General features: G+C 41.0%; 1 protein-coding gene across 1 annotated transcript; it reads right to left on the bottom strand.

The window, feature by feature from the left end:
* Positions 1-7301: 7301 nt before the first annotated feature.
* On the bottom strand, positions 7302-12106 carry LOC105006771 (zinc finger protein OZF). The gene is made up of 2 exons (XM_010865439.3): positions 11804-12106; positions 7302-8895 (listed from the first exon to the last, which is right to left on the bottom strand). Exons 1-2 carry the CDS (start codon positions 11967-11969, stop codon positions 7526-7528), a joined length of 1536 nt encoding a protein of 511 aa, XP_010863741.2. The 5' UTR covers positions 11970-12106; the 3' UTR covers positions 7302-7525.
* Between the last annotated feature and the right edge of the window lie 14409 nt (positions 12107-26515).

The following is a 26515-nucleotide window of genomic DNA, read 5'->3' as shown; positions in this document are numbered from 1 at the left end:
ATGGTTGAAGTCATGTTCCTGATTTCTTGTTTTGCTCTGTTTCTGGGTGTATGTAGGTTCTAATTTTTAATAACGCGAGGGAGGTTGACCTAGTGAGATAGGTGTGTGGTTTACAAGGTCGAGCCTGAGTGCTCAGTCAAGTTTTCTAGTGTGGGGGGGGGGGTGTTTGTCTTTTTTTTTTTTCTCTCTTTTTTTTCTCTTCTCATCAACTCTCTATTTTTGCATTCTCTTTATCCTCAGTTCCTTCAGAATGGACCCTATCAGGATTTTATTATGATCTTAACTTTACATGATGGCTAGTGTCACTACGTTGACAGGTCGTGGGCTCCGTCTGGTCTCTTGGAATGTCAAAGGAGTGAATAATAGTGTCAAGGCTGCCAAGGTCCTATTGCATTTACAGAACCTAAAAGCTGATATTATGTTCTTGCAAGAAACACACTTGCAAAATACAGATCTGCTCCGTATTAAGAGATCCTGGATGGGTCAATTGTATCACTCCAAATTCTCTCAGAGAGCCCGTGGAGCTGCTATTATTATACATAAAAAGGTCATGTTTGAAGAGACCCATACTATTTCTGACCCTAATGGTCGCTTTGTGTTGGTCACAGGTAAACTTCAAAATGTGCCAGTCGTTTTAGTTTCAATATACGCCCCCAACTGGGATAATGACGAATTCTTTGTTAAATTTTTTTTAAGCCTTCCAAATGTGGACGATCATCAAATAATTATTGGGGGGGATTTCAATCTTGTCCAGGATGTTTCGCTTGATAGGTCTTCTTTTAAGCAATCTGTTTTATCCAAGTCAGCCAAAGTAGTATCGGAATATGCCTCCCAGCTGGGACTCTCTGACCCAGCTGGGACTCTCTGAGATTTAAGCATCCTCAAGATAAAGTTTTCTCGTTCTTTTCACACGTCCACCACACATTTTCGAGGATTGATTTCTTCCTCCTGGATAATAAATTGTTAAATTCTGTTACCGCATGCACATATCACACAGTAGTCATTTCCGATCATGCTCCTGTGTCTATTGATGTCGTTTTTTCTCCTGGTAGACTCGCACCTCCTACTTGGAGATTTGACTCTTTTAGATTATCAGACAATAAATTAAAAGATTTTGTTGCTTCTCAGATTAATTTATATTTTGAACTTAATCAGACTCCGGGTATTAATAGTTTCACTCTTTGGGAGGCTTTCAAGGCTTTTATTCGTGGGCAGGTAATCTCTTACGTTTCGCATTTAAGGAAGACTGAAACATCTAGACTGTCTGCTATTACAGATGATCTTTACAAGTTAGATGCATTATATGCCTCTTCCCCCTCTCCTACCCTTTATTCTGAACGAGTACAGTTACATGCAGAATATGATCTCTTGATAACAAACATAACAGCAAGGCACCTTAAACAATGTAGGCAACGTTTTTTTGAACACGCTGATAAAGCGGGGAAGCTTCTGGCACACCAGGTTCGTAAGATTAGTGCATCTAGATGGATTTCAAAAGTTAAATCAACATCAGGTGAACTGATATCAGATCAAGTGGGGATTAATTCTACTTTTTTAGATTACTATGCTACACTGTATATGTCAGAGAGCTCCTCTAATTCTTCTGCTAGTTTTGATTTTCTCAACTCACTAACGTTTCCGAAAATTGAAGACCACTCCAACAATCTAGGTGGTCCAATCACTGAATTGGAGATACAAGAGGCGATTAAATCTATGCAATCTGGAAAATCCCCTGGCCCAGATGGGTTCACAACTGAGTTTTACAGAGCTTTTCTCTATTTACTAACCCCTATCTTAGTAAGGCTATACAATGACTCTTTTAAGGAAGGCCGCCTCCCTCCAACCTTATGTGAGGCCTCCATCTCCTTGTTGCTTAAGAAGGATAAGGACCCCACCGCATGTAGCAGTTATAGACCGATTTCACTCCTTAATGTTGATTTGAAGATTTTAGCCAAAGTCTTATCCTCTCGTCTTCAGTTGGTACTACCATCTTTAATATGCCTGGATCAGACAGGTTTTACACCAGGGAGACATTCGTTCTTTAACACTAGGAGGCTTCTTAATATTCTTTGTTCCCCCCCATCTGAGTCACCGGAAGTCTTTAGATGCCGAGAAGGCATTTGACAGAGTTGAATGGCCTTATTTATTTTTTATTTTAGAGAAGTTTGGGTTTGACTCTAACTTTATTTCTTGGATTCAACTTCTTTATTCTTCACCGGTTGCCTCTGTACACACTAATGGCTTTCATTCACCCCATTTTTCTCTCCAACGCAGAACCCGTCAGGGCTGCCCCCTCTCCCCTTTACTTTTTAACCTCGCCATAGAGCCTCTTGCTATTTTGCTTCGTAGCCATAATGGTTTTGAAGGAATATCACGTTATGGTTTAGTTCATAAACTTTCTCTTTATGCTGATGACCTTTTACTGTATATCTCTAACCCTGTCTCCTCCTTGCCAGTCATTTTAGACATTCTAGAGAAATTTAGTTGTGTCTCCGGTTATAAGATACATTTGCAAAAAAGTGAACTATTCTTTGTCAACCCTGAGGCCAGTAAGATCTCATATTCTCTTTTTCCCTTTAAAATAGCTTCAGGTGGGTTTAAATACTTGGGAGTCTCGTTCACAAATTCGTTTAACCATCTATTTGAGAAGAATGTTCAACCACTAATCGATAAAACCAAGTCAGACATGTCTAGATGGGCTTCACTTCCTTTGTCTCTTGTGGGTCGCATTAATCTAGTAAAAATTGTTATTTTACCTAAATTCCTTTATCTCTTCCAACATATTCCAATTTGCATCAATAAATCAGTTTAGGAAACATTTTGGTTTACAGAAAACCTCTATTTACTCACCTATCTTAAATAATAATTTTTTCTCCCCGTCCTGTTCTGACCCTGTTTTTCGAACCTGGTCAGCTAACGGACTTGTCGTGCTGAACGATTTGTATGAAGATGGGGTGTTTGCATCCTTCTCTTCCTTGTCCGCTAAGTACAAACTGCCCAATAGCCATTTGTTTCGTTTTTTTCAGATTAGACACTTTGTTCAGAAGTTGTTTCCCCACTTTCCCAACCGCCCGCCTGAATACCCTCTTGATAGTTTTCTCACTTTAGGTGTAGGCCAGAAACGTCTAATTTCAGCTATTTATAACTTAATAAGTACTCTTAATGTAGATCCAACTGTTTTTCTGAGAGAGTTGTGGGAGAATGACCTGGGTGTTTCGATCACTGATGATCAATGGGACGAAACTCTAAGATTGGTTCACTGCTCTTCCATATGTGCTAGGCATGGCCTACTGCAATGTAAGGTGCTCCACCGAGCTCATTTAACTAATGCCAGATTGGCAAAAATGTTTCCAGATATGAGTGATGCTTGTCATCGTTGCATGCAGTCCCCTGCCAATCATCTTCATATGTTTTGGAGCTGTCCTCAGTTGACAGACTTCTGGTCCAATGTTTTCGATACACTTAACAATGCTCTTAACATAGAGTTGGACCCCAATCCCTTGACTGCACTGTTTGGCATTCCTTCGAGACCTGACCTGTCTATCGCATCTCGCCAGGTTATTGCCTTTACTTCTGTTTTAGCCAGGCGAGCCATTCTTCTTAAATGGAAACATGTGACCCCCCCATCACAGGTGGATCCAAGACATTTTTAGATGTATAAATCTTGAGAAGTTAAGATTTTTGCTTTCAGGATCCCTTAAAACTTTCCAGAAGACCTGGGAACCTGTCCTAAACTACATAAAAGGTTTACCGTGCTCCCCTGACACTAATGTACAGTAACTGATTGTTGCTGGTAAAAGGAAAGACCAATATCAGAGAGAGGATTATTTATTTTAACTCCTTTTTTTTTTTTTTTTGGGCTATAGAGTTAACCCTTCTTTATTTATCTTTTGATTATTATTTATTTATTTATTTATTTATTCTCCTTTTTGGGGTGGGAGGGTTATGGAAGGGTTTAAACTGAGACAGTCTGTAATCTCTTGCTTTTAAATGAATATGTCTTGTGTTGTCTTGTTAAATACCAATAAAAAAAAATAAAAAATATATATTGAAGATATACTAAAGTAAATGGGTTTCCATGGAGTTATTGATTATTTATAAATCCATCATGACTTTTTCCACCAAATCAAAGTTTGAACAAGTAGGCCTGCTATTTTTAGAATAACATACATCAGGTTTTAAGTTCCATTGACAATCATTGAAAAAGATATTGAAGAAATACTGAATTAAACATGCTTCCATTGATGTATTGATTATTGATAAATCAATAAATATCTTTTTGACAATATGAAATGTGGTATAGTATTTGACATGTGGATTGATGTTGATGAGTGTCCATAATTATACTATATTCGTCTTCTGACATTTCGGCAATTACCTGGTTTACTCTTTTACCACGGTCCCTAAATGTGGAAAGGATCCTGAAAAGAGGAACGAATGTGAATGTCTGTTGAATCTTGAATATAAAACTGATTTCACCTCTGGGGGTGATGCAGGAGAAATGGGCAGGAGCAAAGACCTGAGGGACTTTGACAAGGGACAAATTGTTATGACCAGACAACTGGGTCAGAGTTTCTCTAAAATGGCAAGGCTTGTGGGGTTGTGCCTGGTCAGCAGAAGTGGAGTATCTACCGACAGTGGTCTTAAGAGGGACAAACACTAAAACCGGCGACAGGGTGCTGGGCTCTCCAGGCTCATTGATGCGCAAGAGCAATGAAACATGTCCTGTCTGGTCCGAACCGACAGATGGTCCACGGTGGCACAAGTCATAGAAAATGTTAATGATGGTTACGGGAGGAATGGGTCACCACTGCCCTCTTTATACGGTGACGCCACCTGGTTATTTTGGATTACACTTGAGGCCCCTACATCTCCACAGAATTGGGTATGACTGCCTTTTCCTGTTGCGCTTATTGCTTATAGAATAGTCTGCAGACCAAACTTAATCTTGGGACTCTTGTCCCCCTTACCCATTTTAAACATTAATTGGCGGATTTTTGTTTCGGTGTTGCTTGTAATTGCTATGGGTAATGCAAGTTCTTGTGCTATCAGGGGAATAGCCTCTGTGTAAATGTAACAATCTGCTGCTATCTTTCACTGTGCACGTTTTACCCTCTGTGTAAATGTAACAATCTGCTGATGTCGGATAATGCAATTTCTTGTGCTGCTGCTGTAATTAAGACATTGATGCAGGATATTATCTTACAAAGGGAATGACAAGTTCATCCAAGTGCTGGAGCGTGAGAATTGAGATACCGGGATAGTGCAGTAAACAGTTTTGGGAACTTTAATTAATCGAGGAGGAATATAACAATGCATGTATAGAAGAAAATGAAAGACAATGAAACTAAAAATATATATTTTTTAAGTAAAATAAACATTGTTGCAGACCAGGTACACCCCTTCATGGTAATGGTATTCCCTGATGGCTGTGGCCTCTTTCAGCAGGATAATGCGCCCTGCCACTCTGCACACAATGTATGAGAATGGTTTGAGAAACATGATGAAGAGTTCAAGGTGTTGCCCAGGCATCCAAATTCCCAGATCTCAAACCGAATGAGAATCTGTGGGATGTGCTGGACCAACAAGTCCAATCCATGGAGGCTCTACCTCGCAACTTATAGGGCTTGAAGCATCTCCTGCAAATATTGTGGTGCCAGACACCAGAGGGCACCTTCAGCGGTCCTGTAGAGTCCGTGCCTCGGCGGGTCGACGCTAATTTGTCGGCATGCAGAGAACCAACAGCATGACGCCCTTCTTGGCAGGGAGAGGAGACTGAATGTAATTTCATGATTCCTGCACTGCACATATCCAAGTTCGCGTTTTATATTTTAAATTTGGGGTTATAATTGGATTTGTAGCCAAAATTATATTTACACCTGTGACAGGTTTCAACAGGTGTGAATTCTGTAAGCTGCTTACCATTTGTGTTAGTTGTTGTACCAACTACATTGTTGTATCTACCCTTGGGGATCAATAAAGTTGTATCTATCTATCATATTCAGCAGGTGGTCATACTGTTTTGGCTCATCACTGTATATTGGTTTCAGTAAGGACAGGATTAATTCAGCTAGTTACATTACGCCGTGTAAACTCAAATTCTGCTTTTCTTCTTGAGCCCTAAAATAAATGAATAATTGATTTCAAAGACACTCTCCGTGATTATGGAAATATTGAGGACAACAATGCACTCACATTCTAAACATTTGATCCGGGGATGGATGCGTATGATTGCATTTTAGCATATCACACTGCTCATCATCTGGCTAACACCACCTCTTTGGTGAAGCTTGTTAGTGGCAGCACAATGTGAGAATATGTTTCAGCAGCAGGGACGGGGAGATTAGTCAGGAGATTATCAATGGAAAGATAAATTGAGCAAAGTACAAACAGATCCTTAATGAAAACCTGCTCCAGAGCGATCAGAACTTCAGACTGGGGCGAAGGTTCAACTTCCAACAGGACAATGTTTATTTAAAAATATTTGCTAAAACTTCTAAAAACCTGTTTTAGCTTGGTAATTAGGAGGTATTCTAGGGGGTATAAAAATCTATTTAATGAACTAGAATAAAGCTGTCACAAAATTCTATTTCTTTCACAAGTGACAATATCGATAGAGCGCAGATTGAATGGCAGTGCATTAAAATGACATAAGATTTCATGCACAGTGAGGTGGGCAGAAATATTTACACCCTTACTCTAAAAAGAGTTTCGAGTTTAGGGATCTCATCTACAGTATATATCTAAACAATATTGGGCTGGTGGTCATAATGTTATGGCTGATCAGTTATGGCTGATACAAATGTAATATTAATAATAATATTTAGAGGCAAAGAGCAAGGTACACATTACCAATCAACCCACGTAAAGAAACAAACAGACTGAAGCTGGGTTGGTGGGTGGGTTTAGCAACCGCATACTAAAAAAACAGGCAAGAACAGTAGATTGAATATTGTTACTAACGTAAATATATTAGATAAGGAAATCTTGACTGTGGTAAGAGCTATCACAATATCACGGAGCCAATGCACACTCAGGTTCGCTGGCTGAACTTGCTGCTCTTTATTTAAACATGGTTAATTTCAATTTTGTTCTGCTTGATATTTTAAAACAGAAACATTTAGCTTGCATTAGTATGTTGATGGATCATTGGTCAGGCTGTGAATCTGAAAGGAAACTTCCTACAGTACGTTGAGAACGTACCATAAGGATCACTGGTTCGCACTTAGTGCTAGTTGTTTCAATGTGATTTTTATTTGAGATGTAGGAGGTCGATAAATAAACAGACAATAAGTCAAACATCAACACTGAAATCGCGTAATTTTCACTTTTTTACTTAACAGCAGAAACCTCAGCATCTAATGTTCAGAACCTGTTAACATCTGGTTCGAAAATGGTCAATAAATATGATGCAGGACTGCTAACCGTAACTGTTCAGGAGATATTTTGGAACAATACAACACGATGGATGCCAAAGCTTACTAAAATGGAATGACCCACAATCAATCTTATCCATTTCGCTTTTTCATGTTTTGTCCTCCTTTCTTAGTTTGTGAACTTTATCCACATGGCTCAGCAGAGGAGTGTTCCGAGTGAATCTTTTACCACAGATTGAGCAGCCATAAGGTTTCTCTCCTGTGTGACTCCGTATGTGCCTCCTTAAATCCCCCTTCTGACCAAAGCGTTTCCCACAGTCACCACAGATAAATGGTTTCTCTCCTTTGTGAGTTTGAATATGTCCATTGAGGTGCGACTTCTGATTGAAGCTTTTCCCACAGTCACCACAACTAAATGGCTTTTCTCCTGTGTGGGTCCTTATATGACCGATTAGGTGCACCTTCTGACAGAAACGTTTCCCACAGTCATCACAACTAAATGGTTTTTCTCCTGTGTGAGTCCTTAAATGATTGATTAGGTGCCTCTTTTGAAGGAAGCTTTTCCCACAGTCCGGACAGCTAAATGGCTTCTCTCCTGAGTGAGTCAGTTTGTGTGTGGTTAGGTTCCCCTTGAAACTGAAGCTTTTTCCACAGTCTTCACAGCTAAAAGGTTTCTCTCCTGTGTGAGTTCGAATATGACAGGATAGGTTCCTCTTACCATGAAAGCTCTTCCCACAGTCACCACATCTAAACATTTTCTCTCTTGTGTGAATTGTCAAATGTCTGGACAGGGCTCCCTTGAGTTGAAATGTTTTATGACAAACAGGACAAGTGCAGAGTTTCCCACCATGACAGAGTCGTACATGGGCCTTCAGTTTACAGTTGGAGTTGTAGTGTTTTTTGCAGGAGCGGCATTCCCTGGGAGTCTTCTTGGTGAGAGTCACATGCCTCTTCAAGTCAGCTTTCAAAGGAAACGTTTCACCACAGACACGGCAGCGGTTTGTTTTTCTAGATGAAAGGCTGGGTTTGGAACTGTGCTCTTCAATAAATGGGTGCAAATCCAGTGGTGGGCTGTGATCCAAAGATGGGTTGCTGAAATGTTTTACTGGGTTATTGTTTAAGTTGTTGCGGGAGGCATTGCTTAGATTAGCTGGAAGGTCACAGGTAAAGGTTTTGTTCTTAAGCCACTCCATGTCATGTGTTCCAGTACCAAAATGCATGAGATTGACTGGTTTAGAGTTGCTGCCGTTGTTCTCCACCATCTGGGTGGTAGAAAGATTTAAGGACTGAAGTGGGTACTTCTGATCCCATTCACGTTTCACACAGGTAGGAGTAAATTTGAACTCTATGACATCCTCCAGCCCTTGAAACTGATCTTCCTCCTGACTGGTCTGGCGTTCATCCTGCTCTTCTTTAATCAGTGTTGGTTCTGGGTCCTCCTGCTCCGTACTGTGGTTCCACTCCTGCTCACAGGACTGCTGCTCAGGGGAAATCTCTTCTTCAGAGAACTGCAGGGAATCTTGAAAGAATGAGAGGAGGAACAAAGGTTATCTAAATAACAAATGTAAACTCAAACATGTGAATTTAAGTTCTGTTACTGTGAATTTCAATTTGATCTTTCAGCACAGTAGCCTTTGTTTGCAGATACAGTGTTGGGAAAGCTTGTGAACCTTTAGAGATTGTCTTTAGTTTAGCATACATTTGACCGACAATGAGATCAGATGTTTGTCCTAGGAACAGATTATGCACCTGATTAAACAATTAACACAAAACTGTTGTAATTTCTCATTACTTTATTTAAGAAATATATCTAAAAAAGACATCATGTTTGTTTGCAAAAGTAGACTCTGGGCCACCTGATTATGTACACAACCAGCATCACATAAGACCCCCTTTTGCCTCCTGAACAGCCTACATTCTTTGCGGAATGGATTTAACAAGGTGCTGGATACATTTCTTAGAGATTTATGTCCATGCCAACTCATCTTCAAGCATCACCCGCAGTTTCTTTGGTCACACATTAGGGATACTGTGGCATTCAAATGATGGCCCGGTTACAAAGAAAACGTTCCCCAAACTATTACACCAACACCACCAGCCTGTATTGTTGACACAAGACAGGATGAATCCATGGATTCATGCAGTTAACGTTAAATTCTGACCCTAACATCTGCATATCATAGAAGACATAGAAATTCTTAAGATCAGGTTTTTCCAATTTTTTATTATCCAGTTTATGGGATTACATAACCACAGCAGACTCAATTTCCTGTTCTTAGATGACAGGTGTGAAACCAAGTGTGTTGTTCTGCCACTGTAGCCCATCTGCTTTATGGATCAACACATGGTGCGTTCAAAGGTGCCCACCTGCAAACCACTGTTGTGAAAAGTGTATTTAAGTCTTTGTGGGCTTTCTGTCAGCTTGAACCACTCTGGCCATTCTCCTTTGACCTCGCTCATTTACAAGATGGTTTTACTCACAGAACTGACACTCACTGGATGTTTTTGTTGTTTATCGCACCATTGTCTACAAATCTGAGAGACTTTAATGTGCCAAAATCCCGGTAGGTCATCTGTTCCTGAGATACTGGAACCACCGCGTCCGTATAAACAATCATACCAGGGTCAAAGTTGTTTAAGCTACGATCACACCTACTAAAAGTTAATTTCAAATGGTACGCAGCGATTGGCTTGCAGCACTGCAGTGCAGAAGCAGGTGCAGAATGTTTGGTCTTGTGTATGCGTTGGATTTATCCAACGTATGCCTCAAATTTTATGCATGGAAGCAGGGCGGAAGTATTAGTGAACTGTGAATGTCTAACTTTTTTTGCAATTACAGCAAACATTTTCTTATAAAAATGATTACATATTTTTTTGATAATTCACTTACTACAAGGTTAATCATACATATTTCAGAAAGGGTATTGTGCAAGTTAATCACGTTTGACAGCCTTTACTATAATCTCTCTCTAAAATTAAAAGCTTGGAGGTTATTACAATTCTAAATAGTCAAGATAGTATTGATAGGCTAATTCAACAATGAGACCATCGCCAAAACAGATTGAGGACTTTCATTGACTGACTAAATAGCTTCGGCTTTTAGGAGAGGAATTTCGTAGCTCCTTTCCTCAGGACCAAGGCCAATACAATCAACATTTTCAGATGGTAGGACCACGGACCAATGAACACCAAGTAGTGCAATTTCATTTGTCATGTTGAACGCCTGGTCATTTGTCTCCGGGAAGAAAAATGGAATTGATTTGTTGTGTTTAATGCGTTTACTGAAATTAAGAACTAAACTATCTAAAATAAAGGGCTTGTAATAAATCACAATCTTTATTGCGTTGAATTTTCATGAGGAATGGGACTGATAGAGGGATGAAAAGTCTATAGTCTCAAAGCCATATGGTTATGTTAGCAAGCTGCTGACTAGCCAGTAATTGGTAGCCTACACAGGTAGCTACTTGACACACAACATGCTCAGCGAAAATGATTATCTCCATTTTATAAAAAGCAGCATGCAAAATCTGTGGAGAATCAATATGTTCTAATTGCCTAGCTGCACAGAATGTTCTGCAAGCTTTCTGCTTTGATGCTGTGAGGCGTTAAATCACGCTTCTACCCAGTTTCATGTTTGGTCAAACAAACCTCCTGACCGATTTGGTATGTTTATCTTATTGACTTAAGCCACATGATTTGTTGTTAGGCTGTTTGCCTTAATGAAAAGGGTACCTAAAAGTGGCTGCTGGGTGTATGGGAACATCAATCCATTGTCTTTTCAAGTAGTCAAAAGCTGGCCCTACATTCCTTGCAAGACAACTGTTTTTTGGGGGGGGGGGTTTACACCATGTTGTTATGGATTCCAGAGGCATTTAAGTTAGCTTATTGGCATCACACTATAACATAAAGATGTGACCATGTCCCAAGTTATGATATGAGAGTGGATACTACTTTGACCAGTGCAAATGTATGCCAGTTAGCCTTTTTGGAAAGTGAATATGCTACAAAAACGGCACATCTTTACGGGTCTCTTTCGGGGGATCTGTTGGGGATAACGTGTTGATTTCAGCGACAGTGCATAACGAAAATCCACACCTAAAGGAGATTGGAGAAAATACGATCGCTTAAATTACGAGTCTGGTCTTATGAACTGGCACTGAAATGAACCAATATCAATGCAAGAACTCCTGGGACAGACCCGCAAAGACACGCCGTTCTCGTAGCTTATTCACTACGCGAAGAATAATGTATTTTTCCGAAAACTCCTCTCGGTTTTTTGATACCTTATTCATGTCAGCGATGCACAAACGATGCATGTGCTTAAACGAGTAACAGTGATTGGCAACATGGGGATCTGTATTGGAGACACTAGAAGAAGTGTTACTGAAAGGTGACAATACCAGCTAACCGCATATTAGTATACGCACCTATTCTACATAGTTTAATGTCCGGTGTGATCCGCAGCAATCTACGTAGTCGATCGTTCTCCTCCTGGTATTCCACTACCGTTTTCTGAACTGCGCCGAAAATTTCTAAAGCAGCCGCTGTTAAGCGCTCGTTTAGAAACACACGAAACAACTGTAGTTTAGACATTTTCACTGGAGTTACAGACAGCTAGATAAGTCAATCTTTCTTTACTCCATACGATGAACGGAATTATGATAATAAACCCTCGTCTCCAGTCCTACTTCCGTGTTCCAGTCAACAAGTTTTAGGAACTCCTTGGAGCTAATCAGCCTCTAATCAGCGTCTTATGAGCAACATTAAAGAAATACTTCCGGGTCACGAAAATTTGGAGCTTTTCAAAATAAAAGAGACCAACATATTACTTCAAAACCCGAGTTAAATTGTGTTTATGAATTGTTTAAGAAAATGTACCTCTCAAAACATTGACAACCACTTAACTATGATCATATTTAAGAGTAATTTCGAAAAAAGTGGGTATTAAAACACGTTCCAAGGGCAAAATTCAGACAATATGCTAATGACTGAATATGGAATACATATTGCCTCATGGCTCATAAACTATTGAATATTCCAAACAGAAAGCAATGACAAACCTGTTTAATCATGGGGAATGGTGTGCTACATCAAAGCAACACACCCTCTTTTTCCACAATGTAACTCAATGGATATGAAATACATATTGACTCATACAGAAAAAACTATTCTATACGCCACAGTCAATGTATTGTAGGAAATGTTCAGGAGACTCTATACAGTGATTATATGCAAAGAAATCAAGGGGCATTGTGTATTTGCAATTGTTGCTGGTGTTTTACTCCGCCCATACCACAGCCACAATGTAACTCAAAGGATATTAATAACATATTGACTCATACAGAAAAAACTATTCTATACACCGCAGTGAATGTATTGTAGGAAATGTTCGGGAGACTCTATAGAGTAAATACACTCACCTAAAAGATTATTAGGAACACCTGTTCAATTTCTCATTAATGCAATTATCTAATCAACCAATCACATGGCAGTTGCTTCAATGCATTTAGGGGTGTGGTCCTGGTCAAGACAATCTCCTGAACTCCAAACTGAATGTCAGAATGGGAAAGAAAGGTGATTTAAGCAATTTTGAGCGTGGCATGGTTGTTGGTGCCAGACAGGCCGGTCTGAGTATTTCACAATCTGCTCAGTTAATGGTATTTTCACGCACAACTATTTCTAGGGTTTACAAAGAATGGTGTGAAAAGGGAAAAACATCCAGTATGCGGCAGTCCTGTGGGCGAAAATGCCTTGTTGATACTAGAGGTCAGATGAGAATGGGCCGACTGATTCAAGCTGATAGAAGAGCAACTTTGACTGAAATAACCACTCGTTACAACCGAGGTATGCAGCAAAGCATTTGTGAAGACACAACAAGCACAACCTTGAGGCGGGTGGGCTACAACAGCAGAAGACCCCACCGGGTACCACTCATCTCCACTACAAATAGGAAAAAGAGGCTACAATTTGCACGAGCTCACCAATATTGGACAGTTGAAGACTGGAAGAATGTTGCCTGGTCTGATGATTCTCGATTTCTGTTGAGACATTCAGATGGTAGAGTCAGAATTTGGCGTAAACAGAATGAGAACATGGATCCATCATGCCTTGTTACCACTGTGCAGGCTGGTGGTGTAATGCTGTGGGGGATGTTTTCTTGACACACTTTAGGCCCCTTAGGGCCAATTGGGCATCGTTTAAATGCCACGGCCTACCTGAGCATTGTTTCTGACCATGTCCATCCTTTTATGACCACCATGTACCCATCCTCTGATGGCTACTTCCAGCAGGATAATGCACCATGTCACAAAGCTTGATTCATTTCAAATTGTTTTTTTGAACATGACAATGAGTTCACTGTAGTGAAATGGCCACCACAGTCAACAGATCTCAACCCAATAGAGCATCTTTGGCATGTGGTGGAACGGGAGCTTCGTGCCTTGGATGTGCATCCCACAAATCTCCATCAACTGCAAGATGCTATCCTATCAATATGGGCCAACATTTCTAAAGAATGCTTTCAGCACCATGTTGAATTAATGGCACGTAGAATTCAGGCAGTTCTGAAGGCAAAAGGGGGTGAAATACAGTATTAGTATGGTGTTCCTAATAATCCTTTAGGTGAGTGTACATGTCAGGATTAAGGATAAAAGTGTATGCTAAATGGCATACATTATCTCAATTTCTTTTAAGATATTATATCACCCAGAATAAATTAATAAGACAATACAGAGTGTAAATTCACCAATATACAACAAAGGCCCTATAGAGAAAAAAAACCGATTCTATACTCTGCAGCGAATGTATTGTAGGAAATGTTCAGGAGAGTGGACAGAGTGACTATATGCAAAAAAAAAATCAAGGGGCACTGTGTATTTACATTTTTAGCTGGCATTTTACTCCACCCATACCATTGGCCACAATGTAACTCAATGGATATGAAATACATATTGCCCTGTACAGAAAAAACTATTCACTGCAGCATATAGAATAGTTTTTTCTGTATGAGGCAATATGTAGTTCATATACAGTCATATACAGAACATTTCCTACAATACATTCACTGCGGCATATAAAATAGTTTTGTCTGTATATTGCAATATATATCCCATGTATGGTATATTATAATGTGTTGCAATGAGGGGAGGAGATGAAAAGTATAATGGTGCTGTATTTAGCGCAAAGAGCCCAGATATAACTAATGAGCACCAGTAAATCAACAAGAATTACATCATAATGGATTCATCAATTCATTTTTAAAATATGAAATGTTTACAAAAATAGTTTACTCTATCTTAATTTCTCAGTGTGCTCCACCTTGAAATATTATTCATCCTATATGAAGTACTATTTAAACAGATTTTTTCTTTAGTTTATATTTTTTAATATATAGATATTATTTTATTATCTATATTTTATAATTTACATTAAACAAAGCAGCAAAATAGATTAATTTAAAATTAGTCGACCTTTATTTTGAAAAACGGAAGTCTTATTGTTGATACAGAATCTCTAATGTCGCCAGCCTGATGCCAATTGGAGTTTGTGTTGAGATTGTGGAAAAACACAACAGCAGCGCCGCCAGCTGGATAGGAGTTTACTATTGTGAAAGGCAGTACGTAATCTAGTAATACAGACACCGAAATGCATGTATGTGAAAAGTGGTTAAAAAATAATATATAAAAATTTGGGTTGAGATTGAACGCTTTAGATAACGATTGGTTTAATACAACAGTTCACCACAATTCAGCAGTTGTTGCTTTATAATTTGCACTTTGTCACCAGGGGTGTAGAAATATGGGGGGCATCCAGTGACCATGACCCCACAAATAAACATGACTAACCTATGCCATTGTTTGTCACTCATTCATCAATCAACTCTAGACACTGTATCACATAATTTACAGTTTGTCTGGATTGCTAAAAAACTTGTAATGAAACACGGGTCAAGTTGATCTACATCTTAACAAAATCACACAAGTGTTCTTGGTTTGCAAACCATTTAGCAGTTTCTCATTGCTCTAACACACAATGTCAATGCTAAGCACATTTTTCCAAAAGAGTAAACAACTCTCTAATAAAAATGTAAAACTCAGTTCAGTAAATCATGTAAAAAAAAATTAACACCTTATACTAACTATTCCCTTGAATGTGAAAATCATCTACAAGTATACAAGAAGAAGCTTACAATGAACTAGAATTTTAGAGGACATTTTTGCAACAATTATTGACTATGGTTTTAATTACAGCCTTTCCATGAGAGGCTGGGCAGGTGGTCCAGCGGAATTTCATCAGATCAACTGACTAACACTAACTACTACAACACTATACCACTTTGTAAAGAGTAGAATATGTGTACAAAACATTTTATAAATTGCTTTGTTCTGTGGTTATTTTGTTAGCTTGGTGAATATTAATTAATCATTAACATTAATTAATATTATTTTAAGTGCAGCTTTGGGCAAGTTGGTAAGGATATGAGCAATAGTTAAAAAAATTGAGAGGGGTGGTCTGGTAAAATTAGTTCCAACACCTGCACCCCAGCAGTTGGGGTAATCCTATGGAAATAGATTTCTATCAAAATGTTGCACACTTGCAAGTACCGAGTTACAAATATATACTGCGAGTCACAAATAGTTCAAGTTCAAAAGTGTATTTATCAAATGCAACAAATCATGCACAACTAAATTATTGTGACATGGCACACGACATCTTGAGATTCAAACATGGGTCACACGCAAAGGGTTGTGTCGGTAACCACTACACCAGGGAGCTGTACACTTACTGGGTGTCAGTATAGCCTCTTGTGTCTATCCTGAACAAATCCTCTTTTGCCATTGGCCATTATAAGAGTTAATTGGCCATTCGTGAATGACATTGATACAAACTGACTAATGTTTTTTTGCTAAGTTTACCTACAACACAAACAGCGTCTATGCACTGTATGGCGTTTGCCACTGGCCGTTTTAACAGCGTATTAGCCAGTAATAAGTTTCATTGGTATCTACTAACTTACTGGAATAGTCATAAGAATTGAGCAATTCCTAGCGATTCTGCAAAAGCTATTTAATTTTAATGGCGTAAGAACATATTTTTTTCTTTCATGGCATAACAACATACATTTTTCTTTCATTCATGAATGACATTGTTACAATAACAATCAATAAAGGTGACGATAACTAACTTTCTCATCAAGTAAAAAGATGAGAGAATCGTGGAATCTACCAGAAATAATTAATAAATGTTGTTGCTCTCAATAGATTAGAACTTAGGTCTTCCACATGAAGAGGCACTGACTTTAACCACTACGCCATGGCAAACATGTTACAGCAGTGGTTAGACTCCATTGAGGATTGGGTTAAACTGACTAACGTTTCTTATTAAGTTCACCTCCATACAGTTTCAGTTAAGGCTTAGCCATAGCATTTTAACAGCTTATTAGCCAGTAATAGGCTTACTAGTATCTACTAACTTCCTAGGAATAATAATAAGTATCAGTACTGCTGGTTGAGGAGCCTTATCGCCTAATGGAAAATCTGGTGTCCCTCAGGCAATGTGGTTCGGGTCCCTGTTATTGTAAAAATAGCAATGCCGACTATTTTGAGTGTAAGCTAGGACCCGGTATCTCTATTCGAATGCATGCAACTTATGAAGTAAACCAGTCTAATCTGTAACATGTCAGCCTACTAGTCCAGGAACCCCTATTATCTTTATTGCTATGTGAAGTGGTACCAAACTAATGTTGTACTTACACTTAATGTACTATGTACTAAAACATAGAGCTTGGGAATGCCTAGTGTTAGAAGGGACACATTTGTCTGGGACCCACATGTTAAGTGTTGCAAATACCTGTGTATTTACATAGTAAACACCATGCAAGTGCATTGTAACTTCTTTATATACGTTACATTCTTCCTAATTATTTTTCGGCTTGTGTCTCTATATTTTCATGTTTGAACTATGTTCTTATTTCCATTCTTTATGTTAATAAAATGCCTTTCTTTGATAAAATATAAAATATCAGTTATTAGTGTGATGTCCACCCTGTTACTGCTGTCCACCCAACTACCCTTCAGTCCACCTTGTCACATATTAAAGATGTCATTATAATTTAACAATATCACTAAATGTTCTTTCTCTGCACATTAAGATAAACCTATGAAGTATCAGTCAACAACACATTCTAACCAACTCTTAACCAAATTCTTATATTTATGGTTATTATAGACAAATAGAATGCAAATGGCTTGGCATTATCATAGAGAACATGTGTTTTCCTTCATAATTATTGCTTAAAATAACTTTGATGAGCATAAATTAGTATGTTTGAGTAGGGGGACTCTTGATTTCTAAGAAAATATAAGCATTGTCATAAACATTTGGACATTTGCAATACTTCATGTGTGAATAATTTGACCATAACTATTAGAATTGAATGCCCTGAGCCGGAGCACTATTCAGTTAAATATAGCTTATTTGTAATAGAAAGATAAAAATTAGGAAATTCATAGCTATTTTTTAGGACAATGTTACAAGGTCATCTTCAGAAACCATAGTGTACATATTCAAAACATACTTTCAAAATAACAAAACAAATAACTTGTGTTAATAATCCATCCATCTTCTCCCGCTTTATCCGGGGCCGGGTCGCGGGGGCAGCAGTCTAAGCAGGGATGCCCAGACTTCCCTCTCCCCAGACACTTCCTCTAGCTCTTCCGGGGGGACACCGAGGCGTTCCCAGGCCAGCCGGGAGACATAGTCCCTCCAGCGTGTCCTAGGTCTTCCCCGGGGTCTCTTCCCGGTGGGACGGAGGCATCCGAAAAAGATGCCCAAGCCACCTCAGCTGACCCCTCTCGATGTGGAGGAGCAGCGGCTCTACTCTGAGCTCCTCCCGGGTGACCGAGCTTCTCACCCTATCTCTAAGGGATCGCCCGGCCACCCTGCGGAGAAAGCTCATTTCGGCCGCCTGTATCCGGGATCTTGTCCTTTCGGTCATGACCCAAAGCTCATGACCATAGGTGAGAGTAGGAACGTAGATTGACTGGTAAATCGAGAGCTTCGCCTTGCGGCTCAGCTCTTTCTTCACCACGACAGACCGATACATCGACTGCATTACTGCAGAAGCTGCACCGATCCGTCTGTCAATCTCCCGTTCCATCCTTCCCTCACTCGTGAACAAGACCCCTAGATACTTAAACTCCTCCACTTGAGGCAGGCACTCTCCACCAACCTGAAGTGGGCAAGCCACCCTTTTCCGACTGAGGACCATGGCCTCAGATTTGGAGGTACTGATTTTCATCCCCACCGCTTCACACTCGGCTGCAAACCGTCCCAGTGCATGCTGAAGGTCCTGGTTAGAAGGGGCCAACACGACAACATCATCTGCAAAGAGCAGAGACGAAATTGTGTGGTCCCCAAACCTGACACCCTCCGGCCCCTGGCTGCGCCTAGAAATTCTGTCCATAAAAATTACGAACAGAACCGGTGACAAAGGGCAGCCCTGCCGGAGTCCAACATGCACTGGGAACAAGTCTGACTTACTGCCGGCAATGCGGACCAAGCTCCTGCTTCGGTTGTACAGGGACCTGACAGCCCTTAGCAAAGGACCCAGGACCCCATATTCCCCAAGCACCCTCCACAAGATGCCGCGAGGGACACAGTCGAATGCTTTCTCCAAATCCACAAAACACATGTGGATTGGTTGGGCAAACTCCCATGAACCCTCCAACACCCCGTAGAGGGTATAGAGCTGGTCCAGTGTTCCACGGCCCGGACGAAAACCACACTGTTCCTCCTGAATCCGAGGTTCTACTATCGGCCGTATTCTCCTCTCCAGAACCCTGGCATAGACTTTCCCGGGGAGGCTGAGAAGTGTGATCCCCCTATAGTTGGAACACACCCTCCGGTCCCCCTTCTTATAAAGAGGGACCACCACCCCGGTCTGCCATCCCAGAGGCACTGTCCCCGACCGCCACGCGATGTTGCACAGGCGTGTCAACCAAGACAGCCCCACAACATCCAGAGACTTGAGGTACTCAGGGCGGATCTCATCCACCCCCGGTGCCTTGCCACCGAGGAGTTTCTTGACCACCTCAGTGACTTCAGCCCGGGTGATGGACGAGTCCACCTCTGAGCCCTCATCCTCTGCTTCCTCAATGGAAGACGTGTCAGCGGGATTGAGGAGATCCTCGAAGTACTCCTTCCACCGCCCGACGACATCCTCAGTTGAGGTCAACAGCTGCCCACCTCTACTGTAAACAGCGTTGGTAGGGCACTGTTTCCCTCTCCTGAGGCGCCGGATGGTTTGCCAGAATCTCTTCGAGGCCAGCCGATAGTCCTTCTCCATGGCCTCACCGAACTCCTCCCAGGCCCGAGTTTTTGCCTCCACAACCACCCGGGCTGCAGCCCGCTTGGCCTGTCGGTACCCGTCAGCTGCCTCAGGAGTCCCACAAGCCAACCAGGCCTGATAGGACTCCTTCTTCAGCTTGACGGCATCCCTTACTTCCGGTGTCCACCACCGGGTTCGGGGATTGCCGCCTCGACAGGCACCGGAGACCTTACGGCCACAGCTCCGAGCGGCCGCTTCGACAATGGCGGTGGAGAACATGGTCCACTCGGACTCAATATCTCCAACCTCCCTCGGGATCCAGTCGAAGCTCTGCCGGAGGTGGGAGTTAAAGATCTCTCTGACAGGAGACTCGGCCAGACGTTCCCAGCAGACCCTTACAGTACGCTTGGGCCTGCCGAGTCTGTCCAGCTTCCTCCCCCACCATCGGATCCAACTCACCACCAGGTGGTGATCAGTTGACAGCTCCGCCCCTCTCTTCACCCGAGTGTCCAAGACATACGGCCGCAGGTCAGATGAGACGACAACAAAGTCGATCATCGACCTGCGGCCTAGGGTGTCCTGGTGCCACGTGCACTGATGGACACCCTTATGCTTGAACATGGTGTTCGTTATGGACAAACTGTGACTAGCACAGAAGTCCAATAATTGAACACCACTCGGGTTCAGATCCGGGGGGCCGTTCCTCCCAATCACGCCCCTCCAGGTGTCACTGTCGTTGCCCACGTGGGCGTTGAAGTCCCCCAGTAGAACAATAGAGTCCCCAGTCGGAGCACTTTCCAGCACCCCTCCCAGAGACTCCAAGAAGGTCGGGTACTCTGCACTGCCGTTCGGCCCGTAGGCACAAACAACAGTGAGAGACCTATCCCCGACCCGTAGGCGCAGGGAAACGACCCTCTCGTTCACCGGGGTAAACTCCAACACATGGCGGCAGAGCTGGGGAGCTATGAGCAAACCCACACCAGCCCGCCGCCTCTCACCATGGGCAACTCCAGAGTGGTGAAGAGTCCATCCTCTCTCAAGGAGTGTGGTTCCAGAGCCCAAGCCGTGTGTAGAGGTGATCCCGATTACCTCTAATCGGAACCTCTCAACCTCACGCACCAACTCAGGCTCCTTCCCCGCCAGCGAGGTGACATTCCACGTCCCTAGAGCCAGTTTCCGTGTCCAGAGATCGGGTTGTCTAGGCCCCTGCCTTCGACTGCCGCCCGATCCTCTTCGCACCGGCCCCTTATGGTCCCTCCTGTGGGTGGTGAGCCCACGGGAGGGCGGCCCCACGTCGCCCGTTCGGGCTGAGCCCGGCCGGGCCCCATGGGGGAAGGCCCGGCCACCAGGCGCTCGCATACGAGCCCCAACCCCGGGCCTGGCTCCAGGGTGGGGCCCCGGCTGCGCCATACCGGGCGACGTCACGGTACTCAAAATGTTTTTCTTCATTAAGGGGGTTTTGAACCGCTCTTAGTCTGACCCGTCGCCTAAGACCTGTTTGCCTTGGGAGACCCTACCAGGGGCATATAGCCCCAGACAACATAGCTCCTAGGGTCACTCGGGTACTCAAACCCCTCCACCACGTTAAGGTGGCAGTTCTTGGAGGAGAATAATGTGTTAATAATGTGTTGGGTAATAAGTATGATCATTTTAGGCGGTATGTTGTTGATTTCTATAGCTCACAGCATTGTGTGGACTTTTATTTTGACTCCATCAAGACGGACATTTACTTTGAACATGCCAGAAGAAAGTCACCGCTGGTGAGTTTTACGTTTTTAATCACCAATGAGAGATTATGGGCATGAGAAACTTAACACGACACAAAAGTTCTGACTAACTCTGAACAAATGACAATAGATAAGTCGTGATGCCCGTTACTGATGGGCCCCACACATCCTATCCAGACATCTTTTCCATACCTCCTGATAGGAGCTTTTATGAATAGGCCCATGGACCATAGGTTGGAACATACCATACTGGTATTTTGTAGGATAAACCTTTCTTATTGGAGGATAATGGACTGTGTAATGGTTGGCTATAACCACTGACCGCCTCCTATGTTTCCTGGCATAAAAGACTGTTTTAACTTTATAGTTAGTGGAGAACATGTAAGAATGATGGAAGATCAACATCTTGGACTCATGCAAATAAAAAGAAAGTTCTCCCCTGACTTCCAGTTGAATCAATTTTGTTCATGGATCAAACGTGGACAGAATCCAACATCTAGTTATTGAGCTAATAGAATTATTTATTGATTAATTTTTTTATAAATATTTTCCATAGGTCCACAGAAGCCGCTCATTCCGATGTACCTTCAAGACGGGGTAAAGATCCCTTTCCTTCCTCTTGCCATCTGGGAGAAACTGGAGGCTCACATCTGTCACCAACAGAGCCAACGCCTATCGGGTTTCTCTATGCTGGTCACCAGGTAGAGTTGATGTTAGACACATTGATACAGTGTGACCAGTACTAGCTGTAATTGTAGCCCTGTCTTTGACCTGAATTTATTTAGGTCAGATTGCCTAGCATCTTTTCATTTTTGGTCTATTTGTTAATTTTAAAAAAATTACCTAAAGAACAGTACCCTAGCAATAGTTAAGTATTTTCTGAGCAAAGGATCTGAATACATACAACATCGTTCAATATAAAATTGATCGGAAATACAGTGTAGACAGTTGTAAATGAATATTGCAGCTGTAAACAGCTGATTTTCAGTGGAATATCTACATAGGTGTACAGAGGCCCATTATCATCAACTATCACTCCTGTGTTCCAATTGTACTTTTTGTTTCCTAATCCAAGTTCATCATTTTAAAAGGCTACAGATCATTTGAAAACCCTTTTGTGATCATGTTAGCACCGCTGAAAACTGTTGTGCTGATTAAAGAAGCAATAAAACTGCCCTCTAGACTAGTTCAGTATCTTAAGCATCAGTGTTTGTGGGTTTCATTACAGGCTCAAAATGGCCAGAAACAAAGAACTTCTGAAACGTGTCAGTCTATTCTTGACCTGAGAAATAAAAGCGATTCCATGAGAGAATTTGACAAGAAACTGATCTCGTACTACTTTGTGTAGTGCTCCCTTCACATAACAGTGCAGAACTGTCTCAAAACAGAATAGAAAGAGGAGTGGGAGGCCCTGGTGCATAACTGAGAAAGAGGACAAATACTTGTGTCTAGTTTGACAAAGATGCCTCACAGGTCCTCAACTGGCAGTTTATTAAATAATACCTGCAAAACACCAATCTCAACATCAACAGTGAATCAAGGATGCTGACCTTCTAGGCAGAGTTGCAAAGAAAAAGCTGTATCTCAGACTGGCCAACAAAAAAAAAGATTAAGATGGGCAAAAGAACACACACTGGACAGAGGAATAACTCAAAATATTAGCTTTTCTTTAAAGAACAAGGACATTTCTACGTGACCCCAAACTTTTCAACGGTAGTGTATGTATGAGATATTTAAGTATTTTATTTTCAATAAATTGGAAACATTTTTATTTTTTTATTATGTTATCTTCTGTGTGGATGGAGTTTTTTTGCCTGACTGCAAAAGCCAGCTAAGGAAGAGCCAATGTCTCTGATTGAGTGACTGACTGACTGACTATACATTATTAAATTGCGTAGTGGTTAGAGACACAGCCTGTCACATAGGTGACCAGGGTTCAATTCTTGGCACGGACCAAAGACGTCATTAGGATTTGTTCAGGATAGACTAGAACTTCGCTGGCTATAAGTTTCAGTAGCTACATTATAGTAAGCCTAAAGTTAACTATTATTTTTACTCACTAACTGATATATTTCAGTGCACGAACTGCACCGACAAAGATATTGCTCTTGATTTACATAGCATAGTGGTTGGCTATTCAACTGTCATCGTTTTCTAAAGAAATTAACCAGCCATGGAGTGATTGGAGTCATTGTTTTCATTATAGGTACTGTATAGCTAGAGTAAAACTTTGCTGGCTACAAGCTTCAGCAGCTACATTATAGTAAGGCAAAAGTAAATCTGTTATTGTTATATTACGATGGATGAACTACACCGACAACAAACATAACTGTTTTTGGTTATATTGTGATGGAAGAACTGCACCAACGACGAAAATATCGTTCTTGATTTGGATTTTCATAGAATAGTTCACATGGCATAGGGATTAGCTATTCAATTGTCATTGTTTTCTAAAGAAATGAACCAGCCATGGAGTGATGCGAGTCATTGTTTTCATTATACAGTAGGTATTGTATAGCAATTAGTTAGTAATCTACAGTAATGTCTTTCTAATTTAACATGTTGAATGTTGTTGGTTTGGATGTTAACTAATGTAGGGAACTAGTTTTGAGAATTGTGGAGTTTCGACTAATTTATTTGACAATGCAAGAAGTAAACAGATACCACATCTCTAAACACGTATCACGTGTGCCTAGACCCGCTGTTTAAGTAGCATAGTGGTTAAAGACACAGTCTGCCACAAGTGAACTGCAAATGGAATCCAGCAACAACATTCCTCCCTTCTAATCGCAGGCTGGCAGAACTAGTTTTTGCCGGACTACGTAAACAGAGCCGGCTAAGAGTGAATAGCTCTTACTAAGTGAGTGAGTGAGTGAGTGAGTGATTGAGTGAGTTAGTGAGCGAGCGAGCGAGCGACCGACCGACCGACCCACCCACCCTTGTTATATAGCGTAGTGGTTAGAGAAGCGGACTTGTGAACTATAGGTCCCAAGTTCATATCTCCTCGCAGGTAAAGCAAAGTACACGTTATGAATTATTCCGTATAGACTAAAACTTTCCTGGCTAAAACCGATAGTATCTACATTATAGTAAGCCATAAATAAAACAGTTTCCCATATATAGTGTGACTGTTTCTGGTGGATTTTCGAAGTACGCATCTGTGCATGTGTTTTGGGTCATGATAGACAAACACATTTGCAGGCTTAACATACAGTAGTAACGTTATTGTAAGCCTTAACTGAAACTGTATGGAGTTGGAGGTAAACTTAATAAGAAACATTAGTCAGTTTAACACAATCCTCAATGGAGTCTAACCACTGCTGAAATATGTTTGCCATGGCGTAGTGGTTAAAGTCAGTGCCTCTTCATAAGTTCTAATCTATTGAGAGCAACAACATTTATGTTTAAATTATGTCCTTACCACAACAAAATCTGGGAAAAGTACAGTAGTCTGATTCCTTTACAAATCATTGTTGCTTACATGTACTGTACATAATGTTTTGAAGGTATGTGGGAGACCCCCTCGCTGTCAATACTATCCTCACCTCTAATGACAAGAAGGAAAAGATCACTGGCAAGATCATTAGCAATATCAGCAACCCTATTGGACAAAGGCAGCGAGACACTGAGCTGTCTTTCAAACAGAGCTGAGACAAGGCCAGGAGAGGAGACAGAGGAGATAAACCACCACTACCCAATGCTTGATGTGGTTTGATGCTGACAAAGACAACATTGTCTGTTATGTCACTACACTGTAGATCTCCATGGAGGATTTATTCTGCTATCATTGTACAGTAGTGAATAGTTGTCTCTCACAAAGAAACAAATTTGCATTACACACAGTTTGGTCTTTTCATCTTTTGATTTTTGTCTGATAAAAGTAAATATCACAGATATTATAAGTAATCCCAGAAATTATTGAATACATAATGATTGTTTTCATATTAGTAAATGTAAGACTCAACTCTTAACTCCACTGGTTGAGCGTACATGTATACTGTAATAATGAAATTGAACTGCTGTAAACCTGGATATGGTTGGTGAACTACATGTTCAATCTGATCGTCATATCATCATGGTCATTTAATCATGCCCTCTCCGTTACAAAAAATATGTTAAGTACTATAGTCATCAATCTACTAAATCATACTAAATATACTAAATCATCAATCATTTATAGTTGGTTCTGGAAATATTTGGAGTCTGACTCAATTTTCCTAATTTTTTCTCTGTAAGGCACCTCAATTGATTTGAAATTAAACAACTGAGATGCAATTGAAGTTCAGACTTTCAGCTTTAATTCAAGGGGTTGAAAAAAAATATCTTATGAAACGTTTAGGAATAGCTACCATTTTCATACGCAGTCCCCTTATTTAAGGGGGCTGACATGTAATTGGACATATAATACACAATAATAAATAAAATGTTCATTTTTAATACTTTGTCGAGAATCCTTTGCAGGCAAAGACTGCTTAAAGTCTAGAACGCATCATCAAATGCTGGGTTTCCTCCTTTGTGAGGCTTTGTTGTTTGTTTGTGGATCTGTCTGCCTTAAGTTTTGTCTTCAGCAAGTGAAATGCATTCACGTTCGGGTTGAGATCAGGTGATTGACTCAGCCATTGCAGAGTTATTCCACTTATTTGCCTTACAAAACTCCTGGGTTGCTTCCGCAGTATGTTTTAGGTCATTGTCCATCTGTAAAGTGAAGCACCATCCAATCAACTTTGCTGAATTTGGCTGAATCTGAGCAGACAATATATCCCTATACACTTCAGAATTCATCCGGCTGCTTCTGTCGTCTGTCACATCATCAATAAACATTAGTGACACAGTGCTATTGGAAGCCATGCATGCCCATGCCATCACACTGCCCCCACCGTGTTTTACAGATAATGTGGTATGCATCAGTTCATGAGCCATTCCAAGACTTCTCCATACTTTTTCCTTCCCATCATTCTGATACAGGTTGATCTTAGTGTTCATCTGTCCAAAGAAATGCTGTTACATAACTGAGCTGGCTTTTTTAGATGTTTTTTGGCATCTAATCTGTCTAATCTGGCCTTTCTATTCTTGAGGGATATGAA

This window comes from Esox lucius, chromosome 24 (assembly GCF_011004845.1).
Source record: "Esox lucius isolate fEsoLuc1 chromosome 24, fEsoLuc1.pri, whole genome shotgun sequence".
NCBI lineage: Eukaryota > Metazoa > Chordata > Actinopteri > Esociformes > Esocidae > Esox > Esox lucius.
The sequence above is the reverse complement of the archived record's forward strand: the minus strand, read 5'-3'. Positions and strand labels throughout refer to the sequence as shown.